This window comes from Nipponia nippon, unplaced genomic scaffold (genome assembly GCF_047370975.1).
Source record: "Nipponia nippon isolate SJK-2023a ecotype South Korea unplaced genomic scaffold, ASM4737097v1 scaffold_2, whole genome shotgun sequence".
Taxonomy (NCBI): domain Eukaryota; kingdom Metazoa; phylum Chordata; class Aves; order Pelecaniformes; family Threskiornithidae; genus Nipponia; species Nipponia nippon.
The window spans coordinates 32,279,570-32,295,632 of record NW_028262336.1 but is presented as its reverse complement, the minus strand read 5'-3'; the positions used below and the strand labels follow the sequence as shown (position 1 = coordinate 32,295,632).

The following is a 16,063-nucleotide window of genomic DNA, read 5'->3' as shown; positions in this document are numbered from 1 at the left end:
CTTGTTCTGTGTTCTTTAGTTTACTACCTTTCTGAAGCGATATTTTACCTTCTCTGTAAAGGTGTTTAGTTAACAGAATTAATTAAACAGGGAGAAAAAGGGTTTTCATCAAGTCTTTTTCATTCGGTATTTGCCTATTAAAAGTCCTCTCAAAGCTGAAAGAATTACAGATCTCTCTTCTAAAAGGTTAGACCTGTATTCCTGCAGTAAAAATAGATACCAAATGCAGAACAGGAGGCTCAAAAGTTGCTCTCTCCCAACCTGTGAATCGATGGTAACCTAAGGATGGTAACTAAGTTATCTACATATTCTTAAGAGTTCGGTGCCAATAAGTAGAAAGGAGATACCTAGAAATAAGTGGGGAAGAAAAGGTATGCAGGAGAGCATAAATGTAACTACTTCTTGTATAAGTTCAGAAAAACTGTCGTAACAATCAAACATACAGTCTTAGAACAGAGCCTTGAATCTAAATTATACCAAAAACAAACAAAAGAAAACAACATGACTTTCTGCAGAGAACATATATTAAAAAGTTGGATGACATCTTCGATGAATTCAGGGATTTCATATGTGCGTGCACTATGAATGCACGTTACGTATTGAGTCAATTATCTCCCCTATTTTGAGACATGACTGAACCGTTTTTTCCTTGGCTGTAACTATTTTATCACTGTCATGTGTCTCACCACCACCACGCTGATGATGATGTTCAAGGAGTACGGCCTTACACTGACTTGGTCCTTGCACCAGGAACAATCACAGCGTTCGGAAGTAACTGACGTGATTTGAGCAAAGCATTTGTGGAACCGTTGGCCCATGAGAAAATGTTTTTAAATAGTATGTATCTGGGGTGTAGTCATTACAGATGCACTTCCATAAATGGCTATACTCCATCTAGTTCGTAACAGACATGACTGGAAGTAGATTTTCGTATTCGTAATCAGTTACACATGTTGGTGTAACAGGCCTTGTCCCTATGGATTTTGGTGCTACAGGAAAGTCACGATATGCAAAAATATTAGTCCCAATTCAGACAGAACACGAAGCATTGTAAAGTTGACTTTAAACAGCTTAAGGCTCTCAAAGGACTTGAGACTGTGCTTCTCACTGGACTTCATAATGATAATCTGCAGTCACCTTTTCCTTTTGAACATTACCTGGAGGTATGGAAAGACAGATTACTTTGTACTCAAGGCTATATATTCAATTTCTTTACGTACATGTCCTATAACAGGTAGCCATGCCAATGGAAACTTAAAGAACTTCTTAACAAACCGCTATCAAATGTAAGATACATACTAAGATGCTGGGAGGAGAAGAAAGCTCCACAGTTTCCATTTTAGTGAGGCAGTTCCGTACACCATTTTTCACCATCTGCATTTTTTCTTCACACTCAGCCTGCAGAAGGAAAACAAATTATCCTCCACATTAGCATTAACTAAAGTTCGCTCTTTATTTACAGTGGCATTAACGCAACTACTTTTTTGCAAAACACCAAAGATACCGGGCCTTTCAAATGGAGACGTAAGGCTACTATTTGCTATAGTAACGTAAATTTGTATTTAAGTACTTGCATTGATGCTTGAGAGGGTTTGAGAAACCCTTTCTAGTTCTTAAAGCTCGGCCTAGACATTTTACATCTTACCTTTTCATAGAGAGTTTTCTGTTGCTTTTAAAGAAGTTGCATGAATTTCTAAAGTTCAAAAAATACAAAAGAACCCCAGACTTGTTAATGTGGGATCCAATTTTGAAGCAAGTGTATAAAGGACAGATTTTTGCCTTTATAAAATCGAACATATTCATTGTAACTTAGCTATACTTAAATAATCTGGACTTAAAACTGGATCCTTCTTTTGTAATTAAAAAAATGCAGTTCAGTATTTGGAGGACAAGCTACTGGTGTTTTAAAAAAGGAATGCAAAATTATTTAAGGTATTTCTTCTGTTTTCATTTCCAAAGTTCAACTTAAAGCTTGTTAAGAGAAATTAAGGCTTACCTCTACTTTTTCCAGTTGTTTCTTTACATTCGAAATAAATATTTCCCAAGAATCAATCTGTGACTTCAACTTAGGTGCTGCTGAAGCTGAGCTGCTGAAGTATTCAAGATTTTCAGTTAAACTCCAACATTACCATTATTTTTGTTTAAGACCAATGGTTTTAGTACAACAGTTTCTTCCCCTACCAACTAAATCACGGATAAAGACTTCAAGCAATTTTAAGTTAAAATCAGTTAAATTACCGGTACTTAGATCCTATTCAATCTTAGAAGTGGGCCCCTCAAATGTAAATTAGTATTTTGTGCCAACATAAAGACAGGGAAAGGGAACGTGGCATAAGTTTTAAAAAAGGTAACACCAAGGGCTAAATTAGTTCCTTGTAAGGAAGAAAACAATGTTGTTGCGCGCCCAGCAGTTTTGTTTGCACTCTTTTCTATTTACATTGCAGCCTTTTTGCAGTGATACTGTGCAGGAATAACTGGAATGTTCCCAGTAGCCTGATCTTCCGTGGCTAAGAAAGAATAACACAAGAAGCTTGCTCCTGCTTAAGTATCACACATCTTGGTAATTTAAGACAAAGAAGAAATTCAAATTCAGGAAAGCTGCATTTAACTATTACGTTTCTACGCACCTTTCAGGCCAGCATCCCTTTGTGAGCAAAACTGACTTGTCTAGTTAAATAATAGTGATTAAACATTCAGTAGTTACTTGTACTTAGCAACCAGGAGTACTGAAATTTCTGGTGTAAACTCTCCATACCTGCTGAAGGACTTCAACACCTTGAGATTTGCTTCTGCATTGGCAGCTATGCCATTTAGCTTGTATACTTCAGTTTCCTTCCAGTTCTTGAGTACTGATATCTGTAACAAAACATAACTGTGTAAAAAAAAAAAGACAGTGCAGTAAAAACACTGCTGTAACACAAGAATAAAACCTCAAAATAGATTTTAATAAGCATCTGAAACAATAGTCTGATGATACAGAGTACAACACACACACACAGTTCCTACGGTGACAAATTTCAAGTGGAATTAACAGCCCTGGCAGGCCTTTGGGAGGGTAAAAAGGCTACATTCACTGCAACTGATAGTAAAAAGCTTCCGTAAGTGTTCCATTTGTAACTTATCCTATATATATATATATATACACACACATGTAAATACACACACACATGTAAATACACACACACACACTTAAAGTGATTAAGGCAGCCTTTTAAATGCTGCATGGTTGAAGACTAATGTGGACCAACAATCTAATCTTTTCATAAAATCCTACTGCAGGTAAGACAGCCTTCAAGCCCTTCTTAAGAAGGAAGAATTGCTCATGATATTCAAAGCATTTCCAGTATAAAATATACTGTTTTAGAAAAAATCTTGATATTTATCAGTACTCTCCTCCTTTCAGTGAAACACAGAAGTTGGTTGTTGCATTCTGATTCTACCTAATAAAGAAGAAGCTATATGTTCACTAGCCAAGACTTACTTTTAACAAGGAATTTTTTATGTTCCTATGGTTAATTCTTACTAATGAAATCTATTCATAGCAAGGATAAGCACAAAGCTGAATTACTAGTTGAATTTTCTTTGGGGCAATACTATATGCCCCAAATTCTGTGCACTTTTAATACTGGTCAATAATAACGACGTGCATTGATGATCTGCAAAGTTTTGTAGGATAACACCACGAACAGCACTTATCAATATTTGATTAACACTGTTGATATACACTTAAGTTTTAGATGCTATTTGAAAAGTACATTGTTAGACAAGACTTCACCAGTTATCTTCCCCACCTACTATGAGCACAAATGATCCAAGCTCTAGCAAAAGTGTTTTAAGATTTTTTGTTTGTACCTCTGCTTTAACAGCTCTTTTCACACACTCTTGCCAGTCATCTTGACTCTTTTTTATAAGCTCTTCCAATTTTACTTTCTCATTAGCAAGTTTATTACTGTGAAATAAAAAGAAGTTAAATATTTGAGTAACATTTACAACAGAGTAGTATTTAAAATTTATGGCATTTTAGAGGTTTTCTACAGCTACTTCTCTCTTCTTCAGAACCACGCATCTCGATTTACATTGTACAGCTTGTGCTTTCAGGTACAGTATCATGCTTGTGTAGCCATACTGCTGGCTCCACGGACACAACTTTGGGATTTCTTAACCACATTTCACTGTGCAACCTAAAAAGCTTATAGGAGTTTGACTACTGCAGTCATGCAAGCATTATTGTTCCGAGCCTGATCACATATATGAAGAATGTATCTATAAATGAAACCTTGGCTTTATACTATGTGCAAATGAGTAACTTTTACAAAAAGTTTAGATAACCTTATATACATTTAGGACTATAAGTGTGTGAGGATCCAACGCTACATACAACAGTTGAGTACGTCTGTACCACGCCCTTCTAACGTGTGTTCTAGAACACAATATCATATAATCAAGGGAAATATACGAGAGTATTTTGAAAACCCAGACTTTTATTATTCTAAATATCTAAAAGAAAATAATATTTACTTATGATGGGTAAAGGTAAACTAACTGAGAATAAGAGATATAGGTTAAAGTGCTTATTTTTTCTAAGCCTTCATGCAGAGTGAAGCAGACAACTCCAATAACGACAAGTCAGTAGAAAAACGTAAATATTGCTGAAAGGTACAAGAGTTTTACCTGGTCTCAAGATATGTATTTAAATATACGTTATACTGCTTTTCCTTCTCATCAATGGTCTTCGAATACCTAGAGTAATCAAACATTTATTAAGCTTGTTCTGAAAAATGTTCACAAGCAAATACATGACCATAGCGACAATTACACAGCAGTGACAAGCTGTGTTTTATGTGCTGTTTAATACTATTATATTATATACTATTAAATAATATTATTTAATACTATGAGTGCATTTAAATGTACTCCTAATTAAGCAGTAACTAATATAAAAGAATTTTTCAAGATTTTTCAAGAGAGATTTGGTCCAAACTACTCAGACTAAAGATAATACAACAGCAGTCAAGGACTGAAGTCTTCTCAGGTCTGTAAACTGAGAGAGAACATTAAAAATACAGTAGGAATTGTCAAATCTGAAGAGCAAAATTATTGCTAAGTCAGTCAGTTTCATCAGTTATCTAGAAGCTATTTTAAATGTTTACCTGTAACTTGCAAAAAAAATGAAAATACAAAAGCAGACATACGTATTTCAGCCTATTACTGTGACAAAACATCTAGGTGGTTACACAGCCAATGATTAGGTTACTTAAAGATTTCTGAAGAGTTTAGAACGTTTGGGGAAAAGCTAATGATAATACTTCATCAAATAACACACGATTTAATTTTCAGCACGTCAGCGACGTGATCTCATGGATGCTTGTTGACTATGGCAGAAGTTAACTGAAGTTGATTCTTGTTCCTCTATAGCCAGGAGAGCTCATTGCCAGGGGAACAGCTGGGCTTGCTGCACACAGGGTCATGATGGGATTCATACATTGATATTATTGATTTAAGTTCGACGGAAAGCCCTGTAGATTTCTGGTTTAGGGTGAAGGATGGGTAAAAAATCCCCACGATAGATACATGCAGTTATGTGGTTCTTGCAGTTTTACTTGAATCTGAGAAATGAGTGACAGGACTAGAAAAGAAGGAAACATGCATCCTTGGATGACCCTCAGACAGGCTATATGGCAGAACAGACAAAAAGCGCATAAGAAAAATAGACGCGGACCAGAGTTCCGCTGGGTTGACTGCACAATAGAAGAAGGAAGAATGAAAATGGAAATTAAAATTTAAGGCGAATCATAATGCAGTAGAGGAGCACGCTGAGGAAGCAATGGTAAGTCATGAAGGAGAAAAGTGAAAAAGCAGTGCAGATCTAAAGGATTCTGGAAAGCGTGTGAAGATCTTAAATAGTGAAGGAGTGGAGTAGTATTTATTAATTAGGTTAAATAATGTTGTACATAGGTCCTATTAACAGCAGCTCTAATCCAAGAATTGCATTTAACTCCTTCAGAATGACATAATTAGGGCAACAAGTTTGAGTTTTCGCTCTGCATACATCATGGAATCAGTAGATACTGAAACTTATCATAGTCTATCAGAAATAACTATACTTACTGCTGCTTTAAAAAAAAAAAAGTCAAGCAAAGAGAAAGCAATGTTAATCTGTATATAAAATGAGTACCTATCATTGGTATCTGTATCCTTTTTAGCTGTGTTTCTTAGTGCTTTTAAGGTCTCTTGATTTTCTTTTTTCTCCTGTTGCCATTTTTTCACTTTTATTTCTAAGTCTTGATGAAGCCAATCCAGTTCATTCTTCGATACCTAAAAGCAGAAAATAAGAAAACATTGTTTCTGAAAATACTATTTTATTCAAATTTTATTTTTATTCAATAATTTATTCAAAGTTAGAGCAGAAGCTAAGCCAGTGAAAACTGCAGTAACAGAGTTGTGCTAGTGCTTCATTTACTGTTAGTTCAGGTGTTCAGTGTGGGCAACATACTCATAAATGCTTTCCTGCAATGATCTGTACACCTCATTTACATGGCTTCAGAATACTTGCAACCCTGTTCTGCAGTCAGATAAAAGAAGAAACCCAGTTCCACAGTGTCACGTACAAATACATACTGAAATCCAACTCAAAATCCAGCTCAAAATCAGTACTGATACTGTTGTTTCAGTACTAACAACTGGGAAGTTACAAGTCATAACAGAGCAAGACAGCAGTGAATCTTATGGCTGCCATAACAGCTTAAAAAACCAAAGTAGCACTAATGCAACATTGGGAAATATTAAAAAAAAATTTTTTTTTAAAAAAAGCGCCTACAATGTCCATGGACAAGTTCATCCACCCTGCATACAGCCATGCTTTCAGCTCAAAACTTTCTGAGCTCACATTTTTACCAAATATTCATAGAGAAAAACAGATGTGAGACTCCATCATCCCTCACATTAAAGTTTGCCAGGCTACTCGCAGCCAATGGTAAAGCTAGAACTCAGGAGCTCCCAAGCTGCAGTATATGAGTTTACTGTAACACATCACTGAAAGGAAAAAAAAAAAAAAATATTAAACTGAGATTGAATGACAGGCCCCATTTTACTAAAGATTAAAGAGAGGGCATGGAGACAGATGGCTTTGGTCTCACCTGAATTAGTTTTTTTTTAAATGGAAAAATTCCTTTTCATGTAGACAAATGGGTAGCCTGCAGTATCTACAGCTTTAACTATAAATGTAATCAAATCAAAGTGATAATAGGCTGATAGTGTCGTCTGGGGACTATTCCTCTTGCTCCCAGATATTTTCATGGAAATAAAGCCTGTTACCAAACCCAACAAATCAAGAAGGAAAGAGTCAACAGTGTCGTGCTTTTTTGTTCCTGGGTTGAACCAAAACCAATACCTATCCACTAGATGGAGGCAACCAATATTCTATGTGTTTAAGTGTGTGTGAATGAAGATGACACACAAAGATCGTGACGTTTCCTGAGTTAGATTTCACGGCAATGAGGACTAACATTCAAGTTTCAGAAATACTGTTCATCAATTACAACCAATCTTGTGAGCCACTGCAGTTTGTCCCACTGTTGCATGGATAAAAACACTACCTCAGTCTCTTCAACACTTTTTTTTAGGAGCTCTTTTAAAGCAGTGATTTCCTCCAAGCTTCGGCTTTGTAACTGTTCATATTTTTCCTGTGCTTCTTTAAGTTGTTCTTTTAATACCTGATGCTCTTTTTCCATACGTAGAATATCTCCCTGAAAATAAATCAGTTATAAAAAACAATCTAGTATCTGTTACCGCAGAACAGTAAACGTTCATGACATCTAAAAGGAACAGTCTGCTGTCAGTTGAGATTCAAAATCTTGGGTGTGGTTGGGGTGAGGGTTTTTTTTGTTTGTTTGTTGGTTTGGGAGTGGTGTTTAAGAGAAAGCTGTATAACATTTTCAATCCAGCTCAGGAAATGAACATTCATGTCTGACTATGAATGGCATATGATGAGTTCAAACACCATGTTTTCTCACTTTTATTGCCTTGTACAGACAAAAGACTACCATTAACCTCAGTCTCAGCTGTCTATATGCCCAAATGGAGTATTTAAATCAAACCTCAAGATTTTTGGAGAGGAAATACTAAATTTCCCTAAACAAACTCCAACATCTGAACAGCTACAGAACAAAGCTCCAAAACCTCCTTGTTGTGGGCCTATGTGAAGTTTCCAAGATCATCACAGAATACAGCCCAACATGGGGAGGGTGGGGGGGAGAACCCCCCAACCTCCCCTCCCCAAAAAACAAAAACCAAACCACACACACACCCCCCACAAACCAAAATAAAAAATACGTGTTAGAACATGTCATTTTCAGAGAACCTTTATCTTTTCACTGCTAAATTTTTGGGCATTCCCTTAACCTTCTTCATGACAAATATAAACAAATATGCCGGTAACTTACTTGTTGCATTTCAAATGGATGAAAAGGCAAGGTATTAGTTTCCCTATCAGCTACTTCACGATTTACCTAGAATACAAAGAATCATTAGTAGATTAAAAAGCTTTCCAGTTTACACATGGAGCTAGTAAGTCAGCTCTGTTTTGGAGCTTTTGTACCTAACCTAAAATTTTACAAATCCAACTACATTATGAAGTAGGTCTATCTACAACGTAAAAAGAAATTATGCAAGTGTTTCTGAAATGGACTTCAATCTTTAATGAAAGCACTTTTTTTTTTTTGTCACGATCTTTTCCTTGTTTAATTTACCATGAAGCATTTATATTAAGAACAGTTCTCAAGAGTCTTTAAACACAGCTGTGCTCTAAATATCTGAAAACTTAAGACTTGCAAAAACAGTGTCTGACAGCTCGCTGAGGAGCTGGGTTTTGTGGTCCTCCGAAACTCAAGATCTACTACATAAGTGCCTCTACTTAGAAGGGACTAGACTTAATGACCTTCAGAGTCCTTGCTTGTTTTCCTCCGATTCCATCCCATCAAGGACTTACTGAAAGAACTAAATCTAATCATGCAACATATTAAAGATCCAGTTGATGATGTTGCCGTTCTAATAGGCTATTAAAAATCATGGTCAGATAATGTTAAATGCCTTGCTCTACCACACTGTTGCAAACAGAAACATATCTGTTGCCTAGCACTCTTTTGATCTCTGCTAACCAGAATTCACTAAATTGAGAACTGTTGCCTCTTCTCTTATCTCTTTGTTGCGTGTGTTCAAGAACCAAACAGAAATCCCATTTTAGAAGCCCAGTCAGCCAACTGATGAAATTCATCTGCCAAGGCTGATGGGAAACTAACTTTCAGCAACTGCTCAGAAAAGATTTAAAGTGAAGAAAAGTTTTGCACACAAAACAAGTTTGAAAAAAACATGTTAACATTTTCCTAATTTAGAAAGCAATAATAACAAGACACCTATTTATCATACAGATATAAATGGCTATTTCTCCCTTAATGACAAGAAACAAATGAAGATGAGGAACTCCTCCCCAGCAGTCCCTGTAGCATGTTGGATTATCTCTCATAAATGGATGTGTGAAACTGCCATATCCACAACTCTGAAAACCTGGCATCTCAATCCAAAATGTTTTCTGTAACAAATCTGGATGTCACCATTGTCTCCCTCTGTTACTTGAAGTGTGTTTTCACGAGTGGTGTATGCTAATCTAGCTCTGGGGTACCATTAAAGAGTGAATGCCTCGGCCCCTCTTCTGTTCAGCTGCATGCCCTGCCCCTTTCTGAGCGGTCAGCAATGCTTTCTGTGACTGTAGAACCAAACTTTTGGGGTTTTTTTACTTCGGAAGGGAAAAGGAAATGTGAGGCAGTTTGTCCCCTGAACTTACCCTACAGCTGGGCTGCCACTGTAAGACCATGAGGGAAGCATCAGCCAGCAACTGGTAGAATGTACAAACTATCTAAATCCTCAAATATTGTGAAAGTTAAAACAAATCACTGAACTAATTACAAGAAGAAAAATAATGACACAGAAGGACTTTCCTTAATCTCTAAAGCAAAGTTTAAACTGATGTGCACCAGTTCCCTCCTTTGATCCTGGGTCAAAAGATCTGCGAAAATTTCAGGCAGAACAAAATTCAGTGACCATCTCTTTAAAGAGCTACAAATGAAAAACGAGCAGTTGTAGAATGTGTCAGCAACTTAAACTGCAAGTTCTAAGGAAGTTCCCAGTCTGATGAACACCTCAGTATCTTCCAACCCATGGCATTCTTTTGGGAGATAAGTACTAGAGAATGCTAAATACTACTTTTAAGATCCCTTACAGTTGGGCGGCTGGAAGTATTACTTGAATATTTGCTCTTGAAACTCTATACAACATTTGACCCTTTGGGAAGTCATAAAGAAATCATTCAAAAAGGAGTTACACTTTCCAGTGCTCAACACTGTCATTCATCACCTAAAAGCTCTCAAATAACTGTTCCATTTTAATTTCTTACCTGAACAGCTATCATCTTTGTATGAGGATTGTTTTTCATTAGAGGTATACCTCTGCTTTCTTTTTCCATCTTAATAACCTGTGTATCACATTCAGCTTCACTTGTACTATTTGCAACAGCAAAATTGTCTTCATAAAATGTCTTATCTGAGTTCTGAAGTTGGCACTGAGGGTCTTCATACGTTTGTATTTCAGCTGGTATAAAACTGCTGAAGACGTATCTTCTGTCTGAAATTGCTGATTCGTCACTATCCTGATGAGCTACATGATCAGCAAAAATAGGTTGCTCGGCAACGTTTGAAATGAGAGGCATTTGAGAAGGCACTGGCAATATTCTTCCATATGGATAACCCCAGGAAGTGTGGGGCAAAAATATACCAGGATTTTTAGAATCAAAGCATTTTAATAAAATGTCTGAAAATGACGACTCATTTTCTATGGTATCAATATTCTGACTATGCAAAGAATGGACCAATTTACATGAAGTAGGAAAAGACCAGGGCAAATATTGTGGAGTCTCATAACTTGCTACTGTTAAGTCAGTAGATGTTGATATATGGGGCTGCTTAGGATAAGACAGTGGTTTGAATTCCTTAGCAGCTGGATTTAATTGTAGCTTGTTCTGGGAAGAACTTTCTTGCACATCCCAGACTATACCGTTTTCTTCTTCATTATCTCCAGTCTCATTTCTGTTTGTATTTTCTTTAATAAGAACTGTATGCTTTCTTAAGCCAATAAGATTATCCACCATAATGAAACGAAGGGATTTCAGAAGAAAAGATTTCAGACCACCTTCATCTTCTACAATCTTCCGAGCTTCTTCAGGGAAATGTTCATATTCTCCAACTAGTAATTTATTATTAATTTCCATAGGGCCATGTTCTTCCAAGATTTGAGAGAAATATCTTAAAAAAAAAAAAAAAGTTGTCATTATTAATCAAAGTTTTTTCATGGAATTCTAAAATCGTATTTCACACGTTATATTTTCATAATAATACTTAAAAGCAAAGAACCTCTAGAACTACTGAAGAACAATCATTTGGAAGATGGTGTTCTAGCTAAGCATAAAAATTTTCTGTAATACTCTTGCTTGTCCACATCTTACTAAAAACATTCAATTACTGCAAAGCATATGTATATACCTGTATATACCAGACCACCAGGACTCCAATTCTGGACTTAATATAATATGTTATAAAAATTATGAAGTAATATGAAACCCTTTAAACTGCTAAGCATAGAAATGTATACATACTCATATAAGCTCTCACAGGTTTGATCTGCGTTATTATCCAAAAGTCTCTGATAACTGTTACTATTTGAAATGTCACAGAGCGCTTCAAATTCCTCTAGTTGCCCCCGAAGATATTCTGGGATTACAAATGGTTCATAAGAATTTGTAAAATCTCTGTAGCGTTGAGAGAGAGAGAGAGAGAGAGAGAGAGAGAAGTAAGAAATAAATAGTGCATATGAACAATAACTCTTGTCTCTGAAAATAATTGTGTTTTTCACATATACTGAAAACACTATGCTGTATGGTAACTACATAGTGCTAAAAATATACCCAATAGCAAACTTTTTTCTAACAAGCAGAAAAAACACTATCCCCAAAATACTTTAACAGTTAAACTATAAACTGACCTGCCACTAGCTAGTAATAATAAGACCTAGCTCTTGCCTAGCAGCTTTCACATCTATAAGCTAAAGCAAAACTGGGCTCAGAATACAAGAGTTTGACTCCTGATTAACATACGAATTCTGAGCAATGCACTACAGATTATCTCAATTCAACATCACAATCTGCTTGATGTGGCATGGATGGCAAAGTTCAGTTGTGACTGATGGAGTCCGTACAAATTTATCAAATAATTTCTTGCTACATTAAAATGGAACACGAAGCAAGTAAGATCTTACTTGAAAGCACAGCTTTTGGCCTAGAAGCTATATTGGGCTGCAGCCTGGCAACCATTCGGTTACTTCCTACATCGTTGAGATCTTTAAAATTCTAATACCCCTTACATCTGTCCTGGAAGCAGAGAAGTAATGGCTCTACACAAGCTCTTATCAGAAACACTCAGATGTTAACCCAGACTTGGTGTTTCTAAGACTCTGTCTTCTCCGGTACCTGCAAAGCACTTTGGAGTATGGGCAATAAAAGCAAAGGTGCATGATGGTACTTACAAAGTATTTTCTTCTATAAATATCTTATCTTCTTCTCGTGGTGCTGTACTAACTCCACTGGATAATACTAAAATAGACTAATTAAAAACAGATTATTATTGTTTTATCTCACAAAAGTATCAGCAAAATGATCCACTGTAAAGACTATGAGTAACTTATTTACATCGAACATTGTTCTGTAACTTTATCATGTTCAGATACCATATGATGAACTGCAAAACTTTTAACTATAGTTATCAGTACTAAGCCATATCAAGAAAGTTCTTAATTTAAAATAATTATTTCTTCTTCAGAACTTCTTTTGGAAAAAGAAATTGGGATATTCAGCCCAACCTCCCTCTTTTTTTTACCAATTTCATCAAAATCCTAGATGTGCCTGATTTTTCACTGAGTTTGGATTAAAAAAACCAAACACTACAGCTTCACTTCATTATGACTTTTGCCTAACTTCCTTCCACTGATTTTCTAGGAATCTCTTCCTTTACATTTGAGAGCCTTAAAGCTTTCCTAGTTCCACATGGTTTTAATATGACAGGTGTTATTCGTATGTTCAGCATTACAAATGTTTTAGTTGTCTTTTAATTTTTATTATGTAGCAACTTTAGAAATACACAGACTTGTATAAATGCATCCAAGTCAGAAAAACGTGGCTGATGAGAGTAGGAAAAATCTTAAGTTTAGTCTTGAAATTCTAGTGGAATTATAAAAAGGTGGGGGCATGGAGGAAACAAAGATGATTGTATCTGAAGCTTTCAATAAAGCAAAATCCTAGAAAAGCAGGACAAAAGACAGTTTAAGTTTCAGGTAGGATATTATTCCTAGCAAAATTTATAAAATACTGAACAACTAATAACATTTTTCTGACCAATAAATGGAACACTTGCATCTTCAGTCACTGACATGCCCATAAAAATTATCAAAAAAGACAGTTAAAGATATAATTTCAGATCTATTTCATGAGGTGTAAGGCCACATTTTTCTTTCTCAAAATGACGGGTAAAGTGTCCTTCTCCAACTTTGCTATTTGTCAGTGCAAATGGAAATGGAGCATAAAGTATTAAATACATAGTGCAGTCAGTGCACTGTATTCACAGGTGTTTTTTTCATTTTCCTGTATGGGAAATTAAGATCAAAACAGTCATTCAGAATGAAGACAGTGGATAGACTGAACGTACTGCTATCCAGTCAGAGCCAAAGTTATTCATAAATAACCTTTTTTTTCAAGTTTAGAAATACACTTTATACTGAGAAATTCATATTTTAACAAAACAAAACTGTATTAATTGAGTCTTAACAGCATTATTTTACTTCAGGAAGAACTACTTCAAGAATGAGTCTCCACAAGGTATTGAGGAAAACAGCCTCTGTACATCTGAATGCCAGTAATTCTAAAAAACGTATTTGTAGCATGCAGCTAAAAAGTTACTGACCCTCGAGTCTTTTGAATTCTTCTTCCTGTTTTTGTTTTTAACTTTGATACCATTAGTCTGAAACAGAAAAATAAAGTCACTGTTTTTTTATTAGAATAAAATTATGATGCATTTCCAAAACCAGTAGGTAAATTTTAAAAAGTTTCATATTAGAATTCTCATTCTGGTTTGACCAACAAGATTTACAAGGTTAAGTATGCAATCTTCCCCCTCTCCACTCCATCCCCAGCTAGAAAACACAAAAAGAAACAGAGCTTTTCAAGATTTTATCCATTTTGTTCTTTTTCATCATTTTCCTCTTTAAATGCATAGAACATTTATTTTTAAAAACAGTATGTTCTATCATTTTGGTATTTCAGACGCTTACTCATTACTTATAGCTGAAATTACATATTTAAGCAGCTGTGACATACCACGCAACACAGTTTTGTTTGGGGAACAAGAAGCAAACAGAACTGTCAAATGTTCTGGTCACTTCAATTTTCTAAGATATGCAATGACGAAGGAACTAAAATGCATCTTCACTTTTTAATAGGACTGTGATTATAGAGTAACATAACTCTACTAACAGTTACTTACTAACAGTTTATTTTAGGATATGAGTAACACTGAAATAGAAGTAGTTTTATTGTAATGGCTTTCATTTCATTCATTTCATTTATTTCATTCTTGGATTCATGAAATGAAAAAGCAAAGGATTTCACATCTTATTAAGATGTATATTAATTAATTCTAAAGATTTATTCTGTATCAAAAGTAAATCTTGGTTTTGTACAGATAAATTTATCTGCAGGCTAGAATAATTTTAAATGAGAGTGTCTCACACACATAATTAACTGAAATACGTAATATACTTCTGCCAATTAGAATGGATTTTAATTAAGATACTAATCAAAGTTATTCAGAATGATGTATAGTTTAAGAATTATGAGTTGAATCTGAAAAGCATCTATAAATTGTAATGAACAAATGCAAAATATCTCTGACTTCAAATTTACTTTTCTAATTAGCAGAACAAACGTCAAATTCCTAGCCTTACAATTTAACGACATCTGAAGGTAAAGCTGGGTTACACTACCTTCCCATTTGTTGCTTTGGACTGTAAAATATACAGTACAATTAGTGACCAAGATTGTGCAGATTCAAGTTAAGCACACTCAAGCGAGAATCACACTTCAAGTTCAGTTGTCATGGTAAATACGAACTCTTGTTCTACTCAGATTATGAAATGCATAAGCAGGAGTTTATGTACGATTATATGGCTGATATTCAGAGGAATTTTTAAAATAGGTTTTAGTGGCAAATGGAAAGCTCTTCCAGATGTCATGAATTTCTATAGGTTGATCTTTTATCAGAAAAAAAAGTAATTCTAGCTTTCATAGTTCTTTTTAAAGTCATGGTAAATATGCAGATACGACAGTTCGTAAAAGCCTCTCTGTTTGTAAATCGGATGCTTTTTTTTTCTTTTTTCCTTTTTAAATTCCCCAATGAGACTTTTTTTAAACTGCTGTTATCAAGTAGTACGTAAATGCTATTCCCACGCACCTTATTTGCCTTATTTTCCCTATCCAAAGGAGGTGATACGGCACATCACTGTATCCTCATCTGCTTTCACTACAACTTCCTGATCTGCATATCCTTGAAATGCTCATAATCTAAAAGATATCTTGTTGGTTTGTGTTTTAACTAAAGAGAAAACCCTAAACAACTATTTTACTGATGGAAGTTTAAGGAAAATGATATGCAGTCTTCAAATGCTTTAAGAAAAGAGGGGTGGGGGGAGAAGATAAAACAAAAGACTAAATCTCCAATCAGGTCTGAAGGAAGATGATGTAAAATAAACCAAGAGATGCATGTCTCTATTCACTTTTGCACGTTTTTAAAACACCACACTCATACTTGTTTCTGAGCTTATACCAAATAGACGTTAAGTTCACTTACCGATATATTTTCATTTCCCTGCTTCTTTAATACAATGGTAGGGTCATCTATTGAAAGGATAACAA

At 35.3% G+C, this 16,063-nt stretch overlaps 1 protein-coding gene across 7 annotated transcripts in view; it reads right to left on the bottom strand.

The window, feature by feature from the left end:
• TTC3 (tetratricopeptide repeat domain 3) overlaps positions 1-16,063 on the bottom strand; it is a 63,858-nt gene that overhangs the window by 4,305 nt on the left and 43,490 nt on the right. For 6 of the 7 annotated variants that reach the window (XM_087756295.1, XM_087756294.1, XM_087756298.1 and 3 more), the window contains 13 exons: positions 15,999-16,045; positions 14,058-14,114; positions 12,628-12,704; positions 11,702-11,854; positions 10,448-11,351; positions 8,442-8,507; positions 7,596-7,745; positions 6,176-6,315; positions 4,672-4,740; positions 3,853-3,949; positions 2,756-2,856; positions 1,997-2,090; positions 1,300-1,398 (listed from right to left, as the gene is read on the bottom strand). In XM_087756295.1, the coding sequence (XP_087612421.1) occupies positions 1,300-1,398; positions 1,997-2,090; positions 2,756-2,856; positions 3,853-3,949; positions 4,672-4,740; positions 6,176-6,315; positions 7,596-7,745; positions 8,442-8,507; positions 10,448-11,351; positions 11,702-11,854; positions 12,628-12,704; positions 14,058-14,114; positions 15,999-16,045 (2,054 nt within the window). The remainder of the gene's footprint in view (positions 1-1,299; positions 1,399-1,996; positions 2,091-2,755; positions 2,857-3,852; positions 3,950-4,671; positions 4,741-6,175; positions 6,316-7,595; positions 7,746-8,441; positions 8,508-10,447; positions 11,352-11,701; positions 11,855-12,627; positions 12,705-14,057; positions 14,115-15,998; positions 16,046-16,063) is intronic. The other variant, XM_087756297.1, reaches the window with a different exon arrangement.